The following is a 19,512-nucleotide window of genomic DNA, read 5'->3' on the forward strand; positions in this document are numbered from 1 at the left end:
TGTCTGGGTGGGGAAAGGTGCGAGCTTGTCAGAACCTGTTCCATCAACACTAGGGAGCAGGACAGCCAGCGCACATCTGGATGCATCACGGCTTGGTATGGAAACTGCTCTGCCCGGAACTGCAGCGAGTTGTGGACACAGCCCAGCACATCATGAAAACCAGCCTCCCCTCCTTGGACTCTGTCTATACCTCTCACTGCCTTGGTGAAGCAGCCAGCATAGTCAAAGACCCCACCCACCCGGGTCATTCTCTCTTCTTCCATCAGGCAGAAGATACAGGAGCCTGAGGGCACGTACCACCAGGCTCAAGGACAACTTCTATCCATAAGACCATAAGACAAAGGAGCAGAAGTCGGCCAATTGGCCCATCGTGTCTGCTCTACCATTCTGTCATGAGCTGATCCATTCTCCCATTTAGCCCCACTCCCCCGCCTTCTCACCATAACCTTTGATGCCCTGGCAACTCAGATACCTATCAATCTCTGCCTTAAATACACCCAATGACTTTGACCATGGGAAACAACTTCGCCACATTTACTCTGTCCGGGCCTTTTAACATTCGAAATGTTTCTATGAGGTTCCCTCCACCCCCATGCGCCTCATTCTTCTGAACTCCAAGGAGTACATCAAATGTTACTCATATGTTAACCTTCTCATTCCTGGAATCTTTCCAGTGAATCCTCTCTGAACCCTCTCCAATGTCAGCACATCCTTCCTTAAATAAGGAGCCCAAAACTGCACACAGTACTCCAAGTGAGGTCTTCCCAATGCCTTATGGAGCCTCAACATCACATCCCTGCTCTTATATTCTATTCCTCTAGAAATGAATGCCAACATTGCATTCACTGCCTTCACCACCAACTCAACCTGGAGGTTAACTTTTAGGGTATCCTGCACGAGGACTCCCAAGTCCCTTTGCATCTCTGAATTTTGAATTTTCTCCCCATTTAAATAACAGTCTGCCGATTTATTTCTTCTACCAAAGTGCATGACCATACACTTTCCAACATTGTATTTCATTTGCCACTTCTTTGCCCATTCTCCTAGTCTATCCAAGTCTCTCTGCAGACTCTCCATTTCCTCAACACTACCCGCCCCTCCACCTATCTTTGTATCATTGCAAACTTAGCCACAAAGCCATTTATTCCATAATCCAAATCATTGATATACAACATAAAAAGAACTGGCCCCCAGCTCAGACCCCTGCGGAACACCACTGGTAACTGGCAGCCAACCAGAATGGGATCCCTTTATTCCCACTCTCAGCTTCCTGCCAATCAGCCAATGCTCTATCCATGCTCACAACTTTCCTGTAATTCCATGGGCTCTTATCTTGTTTAGCAGCCTCATGTGCGGCACCTTGTCAAAGGCCTTCTGAAAATCCAAATACACAACATCCACTGCATCTCCTTTGTCCAGCCTGCTTGTAATTTCCTCAAAAAGTTGCAATAGGTTTGTCAGGCAGGATCTTCCTTTAAGGAACCCATGCTGAGTTCAGCCTATCTTGTCATGTGCCTCCAGGTACTCTGTACCATCAACTTCTCAACCACCGATGTCAGGCTAACAGGTCTATAATTTCCTTTTTGCTGCCTCGTACCTTTCTTAAATAGCAGAGTGACATTTGCAATTTTCCAGTCCTCCGGAACCATGCCAGAATCGATCAATTCTTGAAAGGTCATTACTAATGCCTCCGCAATCTCTACAGCTACTTCCTTCAGAACACAATGGTGCAGTCCATCTGGTCTGGGAGATTTATCCACCCTTAGACCATTCAGCTTCCTGAGTACCTTCTCTGTTGTAATTGTGACTGCACACACTTCTCTTCCCTGACACCCGAGTGTCCGGTATACTGCTGATGTCTTCCTCAGTGAAAGCTGATGCAAAATACTCATTCAGTTCCTCTGCCATCTCCTCGTCTCCCATTACAATTACATTACATCCCACTGTGATAAGACTATTGAAAGGTTCCCTTATACAATGAGATGGACTATGACCTCACGATCTACCTTGTTATGACCTTGCACCTTATTGTCTACCTGCAATGCACTTCCTCTATAGCTGTGACACTTTACTCTGCATTCGGTTACTGTTTTTTTTTACCCTGTACTACCTCGATGCACTGTGTAATGAATTGATCTGTACGATCGGTATGCAAGACAAGTTTTTCACTGTACCTCGGTACAAGTGACAATAATAAACCAATATACACACACACACAAATATCTATAAGTGTGCACAAACACACACACACACACGTACACATGCACACAGATGTGCATGTGCACATTCATGCACATGTGTACACATAAGTATATACACATGCCCACACACACATGGAAATAGATGAACACTGGGCACAGTCACAGTTAACAGGAACCACAGGCCTGTTGCAAAACCCACCTGGTTCACCAATGTCCCTCAGGGGAGGGAACCTGCCATCCTTACCTGGTGCTGACTCCGGACCCAGCACCGAAGGACCCATCACTGACTCCCACCCTAGCAGCCAGGGACCCCTCACTGACTCCAGCCCCAGCACCGAAGGACCCGTCACTGACTCCGGACCCAGCACCGAGGGACCCGTCACTGACCCCGGACCCAGCACCGAGGGACCCGTCACTGACCCCGGACCCAGCACCGAGGGACCCGTCACTGACCCCGGACCCAGCACCGAGGGACCCGTCACTGACCCCGGACCCAGCACCGAGGGACCCGTCACTGACCCCGGACCCAGCACCGAGGGACCCGTCACTGACCCCGGACCCAGCACCGAGGGACCCGTCACTGACCCCGGACCCAGCACCAACTCCAGACCAAGGGACCCGTCACTGACTCCGGGCCCGGTGCCGACTCCGGACCTGGCGCAAAGGGACCCATCAGTGACTCCGGACCCCTGACTCCAGCCCCAGCAGCCAAGGACCCCTTACTGACTCCAGACCCAGCACCGAAGGACCCGTCACTGACCCTGGGCCCGGCACCGACTCCAGACCTGGCACCGAGGGACCCGTCACTGACTCTGGACCCAGCACCGAGGGACCCGTCACTGACCCCGGACCCAGCACCAATTCCAGACCAAGGGACCCAGCACCAATTCCAGACCAAGGGACCCGTCACTGACTCCGGGCCCGGTGCCGACTCCGGACCTGGCGCAAAGGGACCCATCAGTGACTCCGGACCCCTGACTCCGGCCCCAGCAGCCAGGGACCCCTTACTGACTCCAGACCCAGCACCGAAGGACCCGTCACTGACCCTGGGCCCGGCACCGACTCCAGACCTGGCACCGAGGGACCCGTCACTGACTCTGGCCCCAGCACCGAGGGACCCCTCACTGACACCGACTCCAGACCCGGCAGCAACTCCTCTGTTCAGAGGCAGTCAGGGGTGGGGGAAGCAAAATAAACCGAAGGACCAAGGGGAAAAGGTTGTAGGGACAGAGGAAGCTGCAGCCACGATGGAAGTGGGATCCTCTGCTGCCCGCGGACCCCCCCCACCAGCTGCCCGCGGACCCCACTAACTGCACATTCACCTTCACATTCAGCACTCGCACATGCTACTCTGCTTCAGTTCCTCAGCGTGAGAGCAGAGTCACTGCACTCCCCTCCGTGTGGCTGCAGTGACCCAGGCCAGTCTACCCACAGTCATCAACAAGCAAAGACCCACCAACATTTGGTGAATTCAGGAACCCTGGTGGGAGGATTGGGAACCACACTTTGGGAAGGGTGGCAATGCTCGGGAAGGGTAACGAGGTGATTTCCCAAAACAATCCCAGTGGTGAGAGTTCTGGGTCACACAGGGAGGTGGAATCGATTCTCCTTGGAGCAGTGACGGGGATAATGGAAGTGTTTGACATTGCAAAGGGCTGTAACAGAGTAATTGGTGAGGAACCGCACCATGTGGCAGGAGGGCCAGTGATCAGAGATCTCAGAACACACATAAACATGTTTATCCCCACACGGTCACCTGAGCTTGAAGATCGAAGGTCACCAGAGAGAAGCAGAGGGTCAGGGTGAGGTACTGGGACTGTGTGCTCTCCAGGGCACCACCAACTCGGAAGGCCATGAGGCTGGGGCTCTTGATCAGGTAGCCAACAGTCACTGCCATCAGAAACACCCCGAATGCCACACTGCACCCAAACCGGATCTGAAACACACCGGGTGGAATGAGCAAAGTTAGTCCCACGCTGTGGTTGTCAATCAATGCCCCGGCCTTTTGGAACCGTCAGCACCTCCACTGACTGACAGGGACCCCCGCACCTTGCTGCTCCACTGCTCTCTGCAGTTGTCTGCATGAGTGCAGCTGCAGCATCATGCAAGAAGTCCAACAACTTCTAGGACAAAGCACACAATGCCTCCCTCCACCACCGGCACTGTGGCTGCAGTGTGTACCAGGCAATGACCAGCAGGGCATTGAGCACAGAAGTTGGGAGGTTACGTTGCATTTGTACAAGACGGTGTGTTCAGTTTTGGTCGCCCTGCTATAGGAAAGATGTCATTAAACTGGACAGAGTACAGAGGAGATTTACAAGGATGCTGCCAGGACTCCAAGGCCTGAGTTATTGGGAGAGGTTGGGCAGGCTGGGTCTTTATTCCTTGGAGTGTAGGAGACTGAGGGATGATCTTATAGAAGTGTATAAAATCATGAGGGGCATAGTGTCTTTCCAATGGTTGGGGAATCAAGAACTTGAGGGCATAGCGTTAAGGTGAGAGGGGAGAGATTTCATAGGAACGTGAGGGGCACCTTCTTCACGCAGAGGGTGGTCAATTTATGAAACGAGCTGCCAGAGGAAATGGTTGAAGCAGGAACATCAACAACATTTAAAAGACACTTAGACAGGTACATGGATAGGAAAGGTTTAGAGATATGGGCCAAATGGGATGAACTTAGATGGGGATCTTGGTCGGCATGGACCAGTTGGGCCAAAGGGCCTGTTTCCGCGCTGTGATTCTACCTACAAAATGCACTGCAGTTACTCAACCAGACCAGTCCAGCAGCCCCTCCCGAACTTAGGAACTCTGCTACCAGCAGGGGCCCTCCAACCCTCCCGCACCTTCCTGGTTGGGAACAGCAGTTACACATTTCACTTCAGTTTCCTCATCTCCACCGGATCTAAAAGCTGCAACTCCCTGCCCATTGCATTGAGGGGAGGCCCTCAGCACACAGACTGCAGCGGTGCAGGATGGCAGCTCGCCCCCACCTGCACATGGGCAGTACATGTTGGTTCTGGCTCTTGAGGAAAGCAAAAGAGGAAATTGTGGAGGCTTTGAACATCATTTTCCGATTCCAGAAGAGAGAGGTTCACCGTGTCTGGCAGAACGTGTGCAGAGAGAAAGAGATGTCTCAGATCAGTGGGCAGAACCACAGATAAAGTGAGATTTCAGCAGGAAGAGTAGGGAGTACAGAGGGACAGAGAGGGAGAGGGAGAGCGGGGGCACGGAGGGAGGGGGAGCAGGGGGTGGACTGAGGGAGAGTGGGGGGGCGGAGGGAGGGAGAGAGAGCTGAGAGAAGGTGGGGAATTCAGTCAATAACAGAAGATCGGTCCGCAGAGACGCAATAGAAGGGCAGATAAATCTGCAAAATTAGAGCTCAAGAAGTTAGAGTCACAGAGTGATACAGCACAGAAACAGGCCCTTTGGCCCGTCATGTCCATGCCGACCCTCATGCCTATCTATGCCAATCCCACACCTGCATTAATTCCACACCCTTGTGCCCTGCTCATTCAGGTACCTGTCCCTGTTAAATGTTGTTCCTGTTCCTGCCTCCACCACCTCTGGCAGCTCGTTCCAGATACCAACCACTGTGTGTGTGAAATATTTACCCCTCAGGTCCCCCTTAAACCTCCTCTCTCTCACCTTAAACCTCTGCCCTCCAGTGTTAGACACCCCTACCCTGGCAAACAGACTCTGTCTACCCTTTCAATGCCTCTCATGATTTTGTACATCTCCATCACGTCACCCCTCAGCCCACTTTGCTCCGGGGAAAACAGACCCAGCCTATCCAGTCTCTCCCTGTAACCCAAGCCCCCCAATCCAGGCTACACCCTTGTGAACTTTTCTGCACCCTTTCGAGCTTTCTCACATCTTCCCTGCAATGAGGTGACCAGAACTGCACACAATGCTCCAAGTGTGGGCTGACCGACGACTTGTATAGCCATAACATGATGTCCCAACTCCTGTCCTCAATGCCTCGGCCAGTGAATGTACTGCCCTCTCTACCTGTGTCCCCACTTTCAGGGAACTATGTATTTGAGGACAACAGACTGGCATGGACTGGGAATTAGTTAAGAGGCAGAAAGCAGAGAGTGGAAATAAATGGGTCTTTCTCAGGTTCTGACTGGGGGGAATCACAGGGGCCAGCGCTCAGACCAACACTTCACCCTCCATGTGGACAATTCTGCTGAAGGAACCAAGTGCCATATTTCCAACTTTGCTGATGGTACTCAAATGGGTGGAATTGTGTGCGTGGAGGAGGGTGCAGAAGGGGGCCGGGGAGGAGCTGAGTGAGTGGGTGAGAGTTTGGCTGACAGGACGGATGTAGAAGGGACATGGAGATGGTGATGGGAAATGGTGGCTGAGGCACACAGTTTGCCATCTTCTTTGGCAGAGTAGGCTTGAAGGGCCAAATGGCCTCCTCCTGTTTATTACCTTCTTACCTACAGGAAAAAGATTTCCTGTCCTCTGTGGCTCAGGGTCAGGGTCAGAGGACTGGAAGACCCAAAAGAAAAAAAGAAACAGAAGCTGTAGGCCATTCTGCCCCTTCTACCTGCTCCATGGTTCAATAAGATCAGGGATCATCTTCTTCCTCAGAAGCACTTTCCTGAACTAACCCCTCGATTCCCTTATTATGGAAAGATCTATGGATCTCTGCCTTGAATAGACTCAGTGGCCACTGTCCACGGCCCTCTTGAGTGGAGAATTCCAAAGCTTCACTCTGGTTGGAATGACTAAACCCAAACTTTGAGGAACCCCAGCCAGGGGAAACAAACTTCTTATTTACCTCAGCAAGCCCCATAAGAATTACAATGAGAACACATCTCAACTGTCGAAACTCGGCACCATTCAGGGACATAAACAGCCCTTCCAGGTGAGGCAGAGATTCATGTGCACCTCCTCCAGCCTCATGTACTGTCACGGAGTTACACAGCACGGAAACAGGCCCTTCGGCCCAACTGGTCCATGCCAACCAAGATGTCCCATCCAAGCTAGCCCCACTTGCCAGCGTTTGCCCCATAACCTTCTAAACCTTTCCAATCCATGTACCTGTCCAACTATCTTTTAAAAGTTTTTATAGTACCTGCCTCAACTACTTCTTCTGGCAGCTCATTCCACGTAGATACCACCTTTTGTGTAAAAAAAAAAGTTGCTCCTCAAATTCCTATTAAATCTTTGTCCTCTCACCTTAAACCTGTGCCCTCTAGTTCTTGATACCCCAACTCTGGGGAAAAAGACAGGGTGCATTCACCTTATCTATGCCCCTCGTGATTCTGTACACCTCTATAAGATCTCCTGCGTTCTAAGGAATAAAGTCCTAGCCTGTTCAACCTCTCCCTGTAACTCAGTCCCTCAAGTCCTGGCAACATGCTTGTTAAGATCTTTTCTGCACTCTTTCCAGTTTACTAGTAACATCGTTCCCATAGCAGGCTGACCAAAACTGAACACAATACTCCAAGTGTAGCCTCACCAGCATCCTGTACAACCGCACCATGACCTCCCAACTTCTGTACTCAATGCCCTGACTGATGAAGGCCAGATTGCCAAAAGCCTTCTTCATCACCCTGTCTACCTGTGACTCCACTTTCAGTGAACCATGTACTTGTACTTCAAGGTCCCTCTGTTCTGCAACACTCCCCAGGGCCCTGTGAAAGTCCTACCTGGATTTGACTTTCCAAAATGCAACACTTTGGAAGATCGAATTTGAAGGCAGAATACAAGGTTAATGGCAGGACTCTCAGCAGTGTGGAGGAACAGAGGGACCTTGGGGTCCATGTCCATAGATCCCTCAAGATTGCTGCGTAGGTTGATAGGGTTGTTAAGAAGGCATATGGTGTGATGGCCTTCATTAGTCGGGGTACAAGAGCCATGAGGTAATGTTACAGCTCTATAGAACTCTGGTTAGACCACACTTGGAGTATTGTGTTCATTTCTGGTCGCCTCATTATAGGAAGGATGTGGAAGCTTTAGAGAGGTGCGGAGGGGATTTACCAAGAGGCTGCCTGGATTGGAGAGCACGTCTTATGAGGATAGGTTGAGCGAGCTAGGGCTTTTCTCTTTGGAGAGGAGGAGGATGAGAGGTGACTTGACAGAGGTGTACAAGATGATAAGAGGTATAGATCGAGTGGACAGTCAGAGACCTTTTTTCCCAGGGTGAAAATGGCTAAGTGGAGGGGGCATAATTTTAAGGTGATTGGAAGAAGGTGGAGGGAGGATGTCGGAGGTGAGATTTTTTTAAACAGAGAGTGATGGGCGCATGGAACGCACTGCCAGCAGAGGTGCTGGAGGCAGATACATTAGGGACATTTAAGAGACTCTTAGATAGGCACATAAAAGATAGAGAAATGGAGGATTATGTGGGAGGGAAGGGTTAGCTAGATCTTAGAGTGGGATAAAATATTGGCACATCGTAGGCTGAAGGACCTGTCCTGTGCTGTAATGTTCTATGTTCTAAACCTTACATTTGCCATTCCTTGACCTACTTACTCAGCTGATCAAGATCCCCCTGTAATTTTTGATAACCTTCTTCACTGTCTATTATACCACCCTTCTTCACTGTCTATTATACCACCTATTTTAGTGTCATCTGCTGACTTACTGACCGTGCCCTGTACATTCTTATCCAAATCGTTCAGATGACAAACAACAATGGGCCCAGTATTGACCCAAGGCACACCACTGGTCACGGGCCTCCAGTCCGAGAAGCAACCTTCCACCATCACCCTCTGCCATTAAGCCAAATCTGTATCCAATTAGCCAACTCTCCCTGGATTCCATACGATCTACTGTCCAGAGCAGCCTACCTTGTGGAACCTTATCAAAGGCCTTAGTGAAGTTCATATAAACCACGTCTGCCACCCTGCCCTCATCGACTTTCTTGGTCACCTCATCAAAAAAACTCAATCAAGTTTGTAAGATGTGATCTCCCACACACAAAGCCATGCTGACTACCCCTTTCCAGATGTACATATATCTTATCCCTCAGAATCCTCTCCAGTAACTTACCTACCAGAGATGTTAGACTTACTGGCCTATAGTTCCAAGGATTTTCTTTGCTGCCCTTCTTAAATAAAGGCCAGGTACAGGCAGCTGGGATCAAGTGAATCCCTGGAGGAGTACAGTGGATGCAGGAGTATACTCAAGAAGGAAATCAGGAGGGCAAAAAAGGGGCAAGAGAGAGCTTTGACAGGGAAGATTAAGGAGAATCCAAAGAGATTTTATAAATGTATTAAGGGAGAAGGAGTAACCAGAGAGAGAATGGCGCCCCTCAAAGGCCAAAGTGGAACCTTTGTGTGGAGCCACAGGAGATGGGCAGGTCCTTAATGAATACTTCTCCTCTGTGGAAAAGGACATGTATTCACCCTCCAGTCTACTGGCACCTCACCTGTCGCTAATGACGATGCAGATATCTCAGCCAGGGCTCCCGCAATTTCTTCTCCACCTCCCACAGTGTTCTTGCATGTGCCTGGTCAGGCCCTGGAGATTTGTCTACCTTCATACCTTTTAAGGCATCCAGCACCACCTCTACTGTAAAATGGACTTTCCCCAAGTCCTCCCCATTTTCTTTTCCTAGTTCCAAAGTTTTCATGTCCTTTTTCACAGAGGAGAAGTATTCATTAAGGACCTGCCCATCTCCTGTGGCTCCACACAAAGGTTCCACTTTGGCCTTTGAGGGGCGCTATTCTCTCTCTGGTTACTCTTTCTCCCTTAATATACTTATAAAATCTCTTTGGATTCTCCTTAATCTTCTCTGTCAAAGCTCTCCCTTGCCCCTTTTTTGCCCTCCTGATTTCCTTCTTGAGTACACTCCTGCATCCCCTGTACTCCTCCAGGGGTTCACTTGATAACAGCTGCCTGTACCTGGCCCATGCCTCCTTTTTCCTGACCAGGGCCTCAATATCCCTTGTCATCCAGGGTTCCCCACCCCTAACAGCCTTGTCCTTCACTCCAACAGGAAGATGCAGACCTTGAGTTCTCACCGTCTCACCTTTAAAAGCCTCCCACTTGCCTGTGGTCCTTTTGCCCACAAACAACCTGCTCCGATCAACTTTGCAAGCTCCTGTCTCATACCGTAAAAATCCGCCTTGCCCCAATTTGGAACTTGAACCTGTGGACCAGTTCTGTCCCTTTCCATAACTATTTTAAAACTAATAGAACTATGGTCATTGGTCCCAAAGTGCTCCCCCACTGACACCTCGGTCACTTGCCCCACCCTATTACCCAAGAATAGGTCAAACTTTGCCCACTCCCTAGTAGGGCCCTCTATATATTGCCTGAGAAAACTTTCCTGAACGCACTTAACAAATTCCACCCCATGTAAGCCCATAATACTATGGCATTCCCAGATTATGTTAGGAAAGTTAAAATCCCCTACTATAACAACCCCATTATTCTTGCAACTCTCCACAATCTCCCTGCATATTTGTTAATTTAATTCCCGTTGACTATTAAGGAGCCTATAGTACAATCCCAACAATGTGACCATCCCCTTCTTATTTCTCAACTCCACCCATAAAGCCCCACCGGATGATCCTTCAGTAATTTCATCTCTGACCACTGCTGTGACATTTCCCTTAATCAAAAATGCAACTCCCCCTCCTCTCTTTCCTCCACCTCTATCCCACCTAAAGCACCCGTACCCTGGAATATTAAGCTGCCAGTCCTGTCCCTTAGTCATGTTTCTGTAATGGCTGTATTATCTCAGTCCCACATAGCTATCTATGCTCTGAGTTCATCCGCCTTACCTGCCAGACCTCTCGCATTGAAATAAATGCAATTTAATCCCATGGATTTTCCTCAATCCCTGCCATTCTCCTGCCTGTCGTTCCTATTCAACTTGCTGTCACTGACTTCTGTATCACTTTCCAGCCTCACATTTGCCTCCCTGCTGCTTAGGATCCCAACCTGCTGCCAATCCAGTTTAAACCCACCCTAGTAGCACTAACAAATCTGCCTGCCAGGATATTGGTTCCTCTCCAGTTCAGGTCAAGCTCTCTGCAGGTCACCTCTGCCCCAGAAGAGATCCCAATGGTCCAAAAATCTGAATCCCCACCCCCAACACCAATTTTTCTGTCACACATTCATTTGCCATATCCACCTATTCCTACCCTCACCAGCACGTGGTACTGGAAGTAATCCAGAGATTACTACCTTTAACTTCTTCCCTAACCCCTATGTTCACTCTGCATGACCTCATCCCCTTTCCTGCATTCAATGCTCCCAATGTAGCCTCCCCTACATCAACAAGACCAAGCGTAGACTAGGTGACTGTTCTGCAGGAAACCTGCGCTGCGGTCACTATGGCCACCCCAAGCTCCCAGTTACGTGTCATTTCAACTCCCATTCCCACACCAACCTGTCTGTCCTCAACCTTCTCCACTCAGTGAGGACAAATGCAAACCAGAAGAACAGCATCTCATGTTCTGCTTGGACAGCCTACAGCCCAATGGTATGGACATTGAGTTTTCCAATTTCAGGTACCCCTCCCTGTGTTCCTTTCCCACTCCACCCAGGGTCTTGTTCACCCTTTCCATCCCTCCCCCTCTTATTACCCAGACTGATCAACTCCTCCCCACCACCTTACTCCATCTGCTCATCACCCACCCACCCACACACCCACCCACCCACACACCCACCCACACCCACACACCCACCTTTCCTATCCCCTCCCTCACTTTATTCCACCTACCCATAATCCCCTCCTTATCTAGTTCCACCTATCAGCCTCTGCCTCACCCCTCTCTCTCACTTCCATACACTGGTCATCTCCCATCTGCACCCTCAGTCCTGATGCAGGCTCTCAACCCAGAACGTTGACCAACCCTTTTGTCTCCACAGATGCTGCCCAACCCACTGAGTTCTTCCTGCAGTTTATATTTTGCCCTGTATTGCTGGACTAAAACATCACTACTCTTGTACTGAAAATCCTCTTGCAATGAAGGCCGATAACTTTCGTCCTCCTAATTGGTCGATGAAGTTAAATCAACAAACACAAAATGCTGGAGGAACTCAGCAGGTCAGGCAGCATCTATGGAGGGGAATGAACAGTCAACATTTTGGGCCAAGACCCTTCATCAGGACCGGAAAGGGAAAGGGCAGAAACCAGAATAAAAGGGTAGGGGTAGGGGGAGGAGCACAGGCTGGCGGGTGATAAGCAAGTCCAGGGGAGAGGGGGAAGGTGGGATGGTGTGGGGGGTGGGGCGGTAAAAGGGAGTGATGTGAGAAGCTGGGAGGTGATGGGTGGAAGAGGCAAAGGGCTGAAGGAATCCGATAGGAGAGGACAGTGGACCATGGAATAAAGGGAAAGAGGTGGGTGGGTCATGAGGGGCGGGGGTGGGGAAAGAGAAGGGATGACAGGACCACAGGAACGAGGGAAAACAAAGGGGGGGGGGGTTACCAGAAGTTGGAGAAATCGATGTTGATGCCGTCAGGTTGGAGACTCCCAAGGCAAAATATGAGGTGTTGTTCCTCCAACCGGCATCTGGCCTCAACGTGGCAGTAGAGGAGGCCGTGGACAGACATGTCCGTGTGGGAATGGGAAGTGGAATTAAAATGGTTGGCCACTGGGAGATCCTGGCTGTTGTGGCGGATGGAACGCAGGTGCTCGACAAAGGGGTTACCCAATCTGCGTCGGGTCTCACCGGGAGCACCAGATGCAGTAAATGACCCTGATGGATTCACACGTTAGCGCTGCCTCACCTGGAAGGACTGTTTGGGGCCCTGAATGGCGGTGAGGAAGGTGGTGTAGGGGCAGGTGTAACACTTTGCAGTGATTGGTGGGGAGGGAGGAGTAGACAAGGGAGTCACAGAGAGCACGATCCCTGCGGAAAATGGAGAGGAAAGGCGTGGGAAGGGAAGATGTGGCCGATGGTGGGATCCTATTGGAGATGGTGGAAGTTGCGGAGAATGATGTGTTGGAATGTAGGGGTCCGTAGGGTGGTACATGAGGACAAGGGGACCCCTGTCCCCGTTATGTCGGATGGGGGGGCGGAGAATGGGGTGAGGGCAGTCTCTCGTGTCGCCATGATGAAGCTAAATGTTAGCTTTCAATGATTCGTGCATGAAGCCATCCAGGTCTCTCTTAACACCAACACCTTGCAATCCATTACTACTTCAAGAATACTTTGCCTTTCTAATTTTCCTACAACTCTATCTTCCATCTGCCAGTGTGGTTTACATGGTTCTACTGTTTAAATAGGGAGGAAGTGGTAGACTAAGTAAGTAATTATTAGAAATAATTATTCAGCCGATCTGAACACAGGAAGATCCCACAAACCTGTCACGTGATTGTGATTAACAGTCTATTTTAGTGAAACTGAGTGGTGTCCAGATAGTGGCCTCACAGTGCACATAAACAGTCCACTGGCTGCAGGAACAATGTTCCCTATTTGCTCAACCTATTGCTTTGTAATTTTATGCTGTATTCACACTGCTTACAAGATGACCATCAGCGTTTCCTTGGATACAGGGCTTCCCATTCCATAATAAGAATAATTTATAAATATACAAAGGAAATGAGATTAGAGAATGGACCACTAACCAAACAAGGAATAGAGTGTAAAAGGAAGGGTGAGCTGAGGAATGATCTTTGAGATTCTGCTCCTACACGTTCATTGTGCCCGTCTGCTCACCCCCCTCTCACCTCGATGCATAAAGAAAATCAACAAAACACTGGTGTGTAATCCCCACATCAACAAGAAAACGTATGCAATACTGAAACCTGTAATTTAACAGCTGCCTTCCTGGAAGAGGAGGATCCTTTTCAATAAACTTGCAAAACATTCTGATACTTAGAGAAGGATCTTTCACAACTGCCAACACTGGAGACTGTTGCATCAGCACTTAAAAGTGAAAATGTTTTGCAGCTTTGTGTCATGACATTGGAAACTTTGTAGGTTATTAACTGACAGAACATGACATAACAACAGACACATTAGTAATTATGCAGGTTACTCAGCATGGCCCTCTGACCTGTGGTGCTCCCTCAGCACTGACCCTCCAACTAGGTGGCACTCCCTCTGAATGGCACTAGTGTTGTTTCTGATCATAGTTAGGTCTGTGGAATGGGGCGTTCCCACTGGGACCCACATGAACTGTTTCCCTCCTCGCAGATGCTGCCTAAGCTGCTAGTTTTTACAGCATTTTATTCTTGTTTCAGATTTCCAGCATCTGCAGTTTTGTTGATTGGCACACAACACTTTGCTTCACTGCGCCAAGGAAACGGGGCTGTGTGTTCTGGAACCAACAGGTGCTCAGAGAATGAGTGGCAGCTGTTAGCTGCAGAGAAGCTTTGACACTCACCTCAACAGATTTCTTTTCCTCTGGTCCAGCCACAATGAAGTTTACCATAGAACGGACCAAAACCAACAAAATGGACAGAATAAAGGCCAGCAGCTCCTGCCGGTTCTCCTGCAGCACCCCACGTAACACATAGTAAATGCAGAAGACTGAGGGAGCAGAAAGAGCAGTGTGTCAGTCCCAGAGTTACTGGTAGTAACTCATTCAATAAAGCACCTGTAATCACCCAAACTGTATAGCTCATCAGGAGGAACACAACATGCAGCGATCTTGGGAAGGGGGGGGGGGGAAGCAGATCAGGAAGCAGTTGGAAAAGACAAATTTTAACTAGAAGCCGATGTCAGACACAGGCTGACGTTTGATTGGAACTTGCTGCAAGTTATAACACTGGCAACAAAACCATTAGCTACCACATTTTACAAAGGCTTGGATAAAGGTTTCAGCAGCAAAGAACTACAACAACTGTGGAGGAGGCGGAATTAACGAGCTGGGAAAGAGTGGAGTTCGGATCTGAAGATCATCTCGACGTCAGTGTGAACAGCTGAGTTTCAAAGAGATTCCAGGAGAGGGACAGAGTCAGAGGCTGGGTCATAGATGGAGACTGAGGACCCTTGCCTCCTCATTCTTATTTGGAGGGAAGTTCTGCTCACACACTGCTGTATGCCGGACTGACAGTGTGGAGAGGCTGAGGGAGCTGAGGGGAAAGGCAGCCAGGTGTGGTTAGTGTACATATGGAAACTGAAACCACATTTCTGTTTAGTTAAGCTAGAACAAATGTGAATACATTAAATCACTTCAGAAACGAGTCAGTGAAACTGATAAAGCTTTTCACCAGAACATGAGAACCATGGGGCCATTCAGCCCCTCGAGCCTGTTCTCTCAATAAGGTCCTACCTCGGCACCACCTTCCTGCACCAACCCCATGTCCCTCAAATATCCAAACTCTATCAATCACTGTCTTCATTGGTCAGGATGACACAACCACATTCTTCCTGTGCCCTGAGGATTGTGAAACGTTTAACATTGCTTTCCTCACATCTCTTATTGCAATAATCAATGTAACACGAGAAGCTGATGTCCAGGTTAACAACAACTTCTGTTTTCTGAGGATTCTCACTGTTTGAAGTTCAGGCTGCCTGTTTGTGGCAGAGGCTGGCATACAGGCGAGTGACTGCACACAACCTGACCCGCTGGTACACACACTCAAATCGGAACAGTCTGAAGGTGTGTGAGGGTTGTGATCTGGGGGTCAGACCCACACTGGACCCTGGGCTCTCTGGGCTGTGATGTGTGCACAGAAAAGGGCCCGAGTAAAGGAGATACAGCAAGGGCAAAGCACGGCCTTAACTCAGGAACTGTGGGAGCGGGTTGGACAAAGGAGGGATGGAGTCAGGGTCCATTGAAGGGACCATCACCAGCCTATGAAAGGGGACACTCTCCAGGTAGATCCATGCCTGCAATCACATGATAGGGAATGCTGTAACTGTGGGAGAACCAGATGTTTTGCCTGTGACTGTACAGCACTCCGATGGTAGTCCCAGAGGTCAGAATCAGACGTTTCCCCGATCATCTCAGCCCCTAGAAGGGACGGGAGAACTGTAACGTAAACGCACCATGTCAGCTCACAGCCCCATATGTGACACTGGCCCTGGTACAGCTGGTGACGCCTGAACTAATCCAGATTATTGATGGTGTTGGGCCTCATTCTACTGAGTTTGTAAAGGAGATGGGATCCCATCGGGTGGCCAACAGCAGAACTGAGGGAGGGGCTGCCCTAATATGTTTTTATGGGATACTCCCCGGGTGCTCTCCAACACCCGGGTTCCCAGGTCAGAATAAAGGAATAGATCCCTTCTGCCAAATTTAAATGAAATAACTGAGTGGTTTTACTGGCCACTCACTGACTGAAATGGAAATTAACTTATTATTCAAACTTGGGAAGTACAGTCTGAAACATTCCTGTGTGCTTGTTTCAACTGGACAACCCGGAGACAACATTTGGATCAGACATAATGAGGAAACAGTGCCTTGTGTAAAGGGGAGATGGCCAGTGAGACTGATTTGCCTAACACAGGTCCAGCATGTTTATCTTGAGAAAGGGTTTCTACTGTGGCTGAGTTATGGTTAAAGCCAGAGGAATTGACTACAGTTAAGGAAGCACAACAACTTATTGAGCAATTTCAGCCAGTGCCTGCTACTCACCAGCACAACTGTGGTAGAGTCAAAGGGCTCAGCTAACATCAGAACCAGGGCACCAGCCCCAGAAACAAGGACTTCCTGAGCAGGCAGAGCTGATGTCCGGTGGGTGCATTACACCCAAAGTTTCCACCAACAATTCCCTGGACAGCCCCTGCACCTGGCAACTGAGGACCAGGAATTAAAGTCACTCCCTTAATGGCCCAAGTGTGGCCAATCATGAAACAGCTTCCCCAGGACGAGCGGTTTACAGTATTAGACACTAGTGAGGGATTTTGGACATTCCAATATACGTGGACTTGTCTTCCCCAGATTTCCATATCTCACCAGTGACTAGCCCAGTTTTCAAGCTCCTTCTCTCAACCAGAATTCCTGCCACGACATGGAGATGAGCTGCTGCTCCACCAGAGAGGAGGGAGGTGCACGGGAACTTTCTCAGTTCCTCCTGTCAGTGGGAGTACAAGTTAACCCAAAGAAAGCACAGATAATGAGAAAAGGGATTGTGTTTAGGGAGAGTGATCACACAGGGAAAGCACAAAACAGGACAAAAACAATGCACACTATCCTTCGCCCACCATTGCCCCAGGATATAAAGGCTCTGAGATCATTCCTAGGGAGGGTGGGCTGTTGCCAGTCACACTGAAGGGTTCATGCAGAAAGCTGCCCCCTTGTTGAAGAAGAACTCAGAGTGGGTCTGACTCCAGAACATACTGCAGCTCTTGCAGAATTAAGAGAGGTTTTGGCTACAGCACTGAACCTCACATACATTCCTGACCCAAGTCCAGTGACTATTCTGACAGTAAATTTTCTGATACAAGTACAATGAGATGGACGGGTAGGAGACCATAAGGTCAGCCAGGACGTCACTGGGTGGATGGTGCTTTAACACAGTATGAATATTTCAGTGAAACAAGCAAATTCCATGATATGCCTAGGTTATAAAATCATGTAACTAATTGCATAACATAAACTATGTTAAGAGTGTTACCAGATCATAGACTACAGTAGTATACCCATCTACACCCTGGCTGCTACACAACAGGTGACAGGGAAAGTCTGGGTGGTAGTGTACCAACCAATGAACTGCAACGGCATAGAGATGGACAAAACAGTCAGACTGGGACTGCAGTTTCGATGCAGTACTTTCTCTCTGGAGGAGAACAGAGGGAAATGCGATTTGGAAACAGGATCTAACTCCTGACCTGACCCACAGTCAGACAGGAAGAAGCCTGGGTGTGGGATTCAGAGAAGGGAGGCCACCCAGCTGAATGAGACTGCTCACCTCACGCATCGAAGGGTAGTATACCGTGCAGCTGTCAGGACTTGGACTTTGATTTGCAATTCAGCTGGAATAAAGCTAAGTATACCGTTACAGCTGTCAGTAATGTGTTGCCAATATTAGTGTGAATTCGACACAATATTTTGATGAGCTAGATGGGACCTGTCAGTAGAGTTGTATGCTAGAGTAGGTCAATACAACCTCGCGATGTTTCCAACACACTAACACTGTGCTGTCAATAAACTACTGAACACACGGTTCCTGTGTGATAGGAAGCTGCACTTCAAACTATGCACTTCCCACCTCTCCCAGAGAGGAGTGCTATGGAATATCAGGAGGCCATTATGCCCCCAGAGTCTGTTCCACAATCAACGAGCCGATGACGAACTCTGACCTAGCTCCTCACCCCTGCCTTTTATCTTTTAATGCCCTGTGGTTATCAACAATTCATCAGTCTCAGATTTAACATTAACAATGGACCAGTCATTGATTAGGGTTAGAGGGCAGACATCCAAACTCCCAGCATCTGGAGACCTGGGCTCGAATCTCTAGACTCTGCCCCTACCCCCTGACCCTGTGAAATAGTTCCTCATGGTCTATCAACTCCCTTAATGATTTTAAATCTTTGAAACAGCCTATGATGGTCTGAATTTGAGCAGCACAGCCCTGGCTCAGTCATCACCGGGTAATTTAAATCAAGACCACCCTGTGCTGTGGAGCATCACCAGAGCCAGCACTGGGGTGCCCCAGAACTCAGCGAGCCCACGTCTGAACTGATCCCAGTCTGTAAAGACAAGACCCGTGAACACCATCTGAACTTCTCCGCTCCCAGCACAAGAGAAGCTGCAGCCGCCTGCCACAGAGCAGAGACAAAACGCTGCCTTGTTCCTGAGCACTGAGAAGATTTAATTTTTGAAGTATTAACTAGAACCACAGTGATAATATGGAGAAAATGAATTCAGTATCTTTAAATAATTCAGGACTGGCTTGTGATGCGCATTTGACTCTCAGTCTATCAGCTGTTCACACTCCAGCCTTGGTCGGCACCCAGACCGTTTTTAAGGGGGCTCCTCGATACCTTGCAGTATTGATTCATGTCAGTCACCACACAACGTCCCAGAGTCAAACTCAAAGTACCACAGCCATGCACATGAACTTGGTCACATTACGAGTTATACAGAATGGAAACAGTCCCTTCTGCCCATCGAGTTCGTGCTGACCATCCACCACCCACCTACACCAATTCTACATGACTCCCATTTTATTCTCCCCACATTCCCATCAACTCCCCCCCCCCCCCGAGTCTACCCCTCACCCACGCACCAGGGGCAATTTACAGAGGCCGATTAACCCACTGACCCGCATGTCTTTGGGATGTGGGAGTCAGTCACAGAGAGAACGTGCAAACACCACACGAACAGCGCCAGAGGTCAGGCTTGAACCCAAGTCACTGGACCCACGGGGCAGTGGCACCACCTGATGAGGCACAGCAGCACTACCCGCTGTGCCACTGAGCACTACCCCTTCATTTCCAAA

At 49.4% G+C, this 19,512-nt stretch overlaps 1 protein-coding gene across 1 annotated transcript in view; it reads right to left on the reverse strand.

The window, feature by feature from the left end:
- Positions 1-19,512, reverse strand: part of LOC127583271 (uncharacterized) — a 41,200-nt gene that overhangs the window by 10,057 nt on the left and 11,631 nt on the right. The window contains exons 4-5 of the mRNA XM_052039047.1: positions 14,505-14,650; positions 3,958-4,137 (exon numbers count right to left, since the gene is read on the reverse strand). Coding sequence (XP_051895007.1) covers positions 3,958-4,137; positions 14,505-14,650 — 326 coding nt within the window. The remainder of the gene's footprint in view (positions 1-3,957; positions 4,138-14,504; positions 14,651-19,512) is intronic.

Source organism: Pristis pectinata, chromosome 26 (assembly GCF_009764475.1).
Source record: "Pristis pectinata isolate sPriPec2 chromosome 26, sPriPec2.1.pri, whole genome shotgun sequence".
NCBI lineage: Eukaryota > Metazoa > Chordata > Chondrichthyes > Rhinopristiformes > Pristidae > Pristis > Pristis pectinata.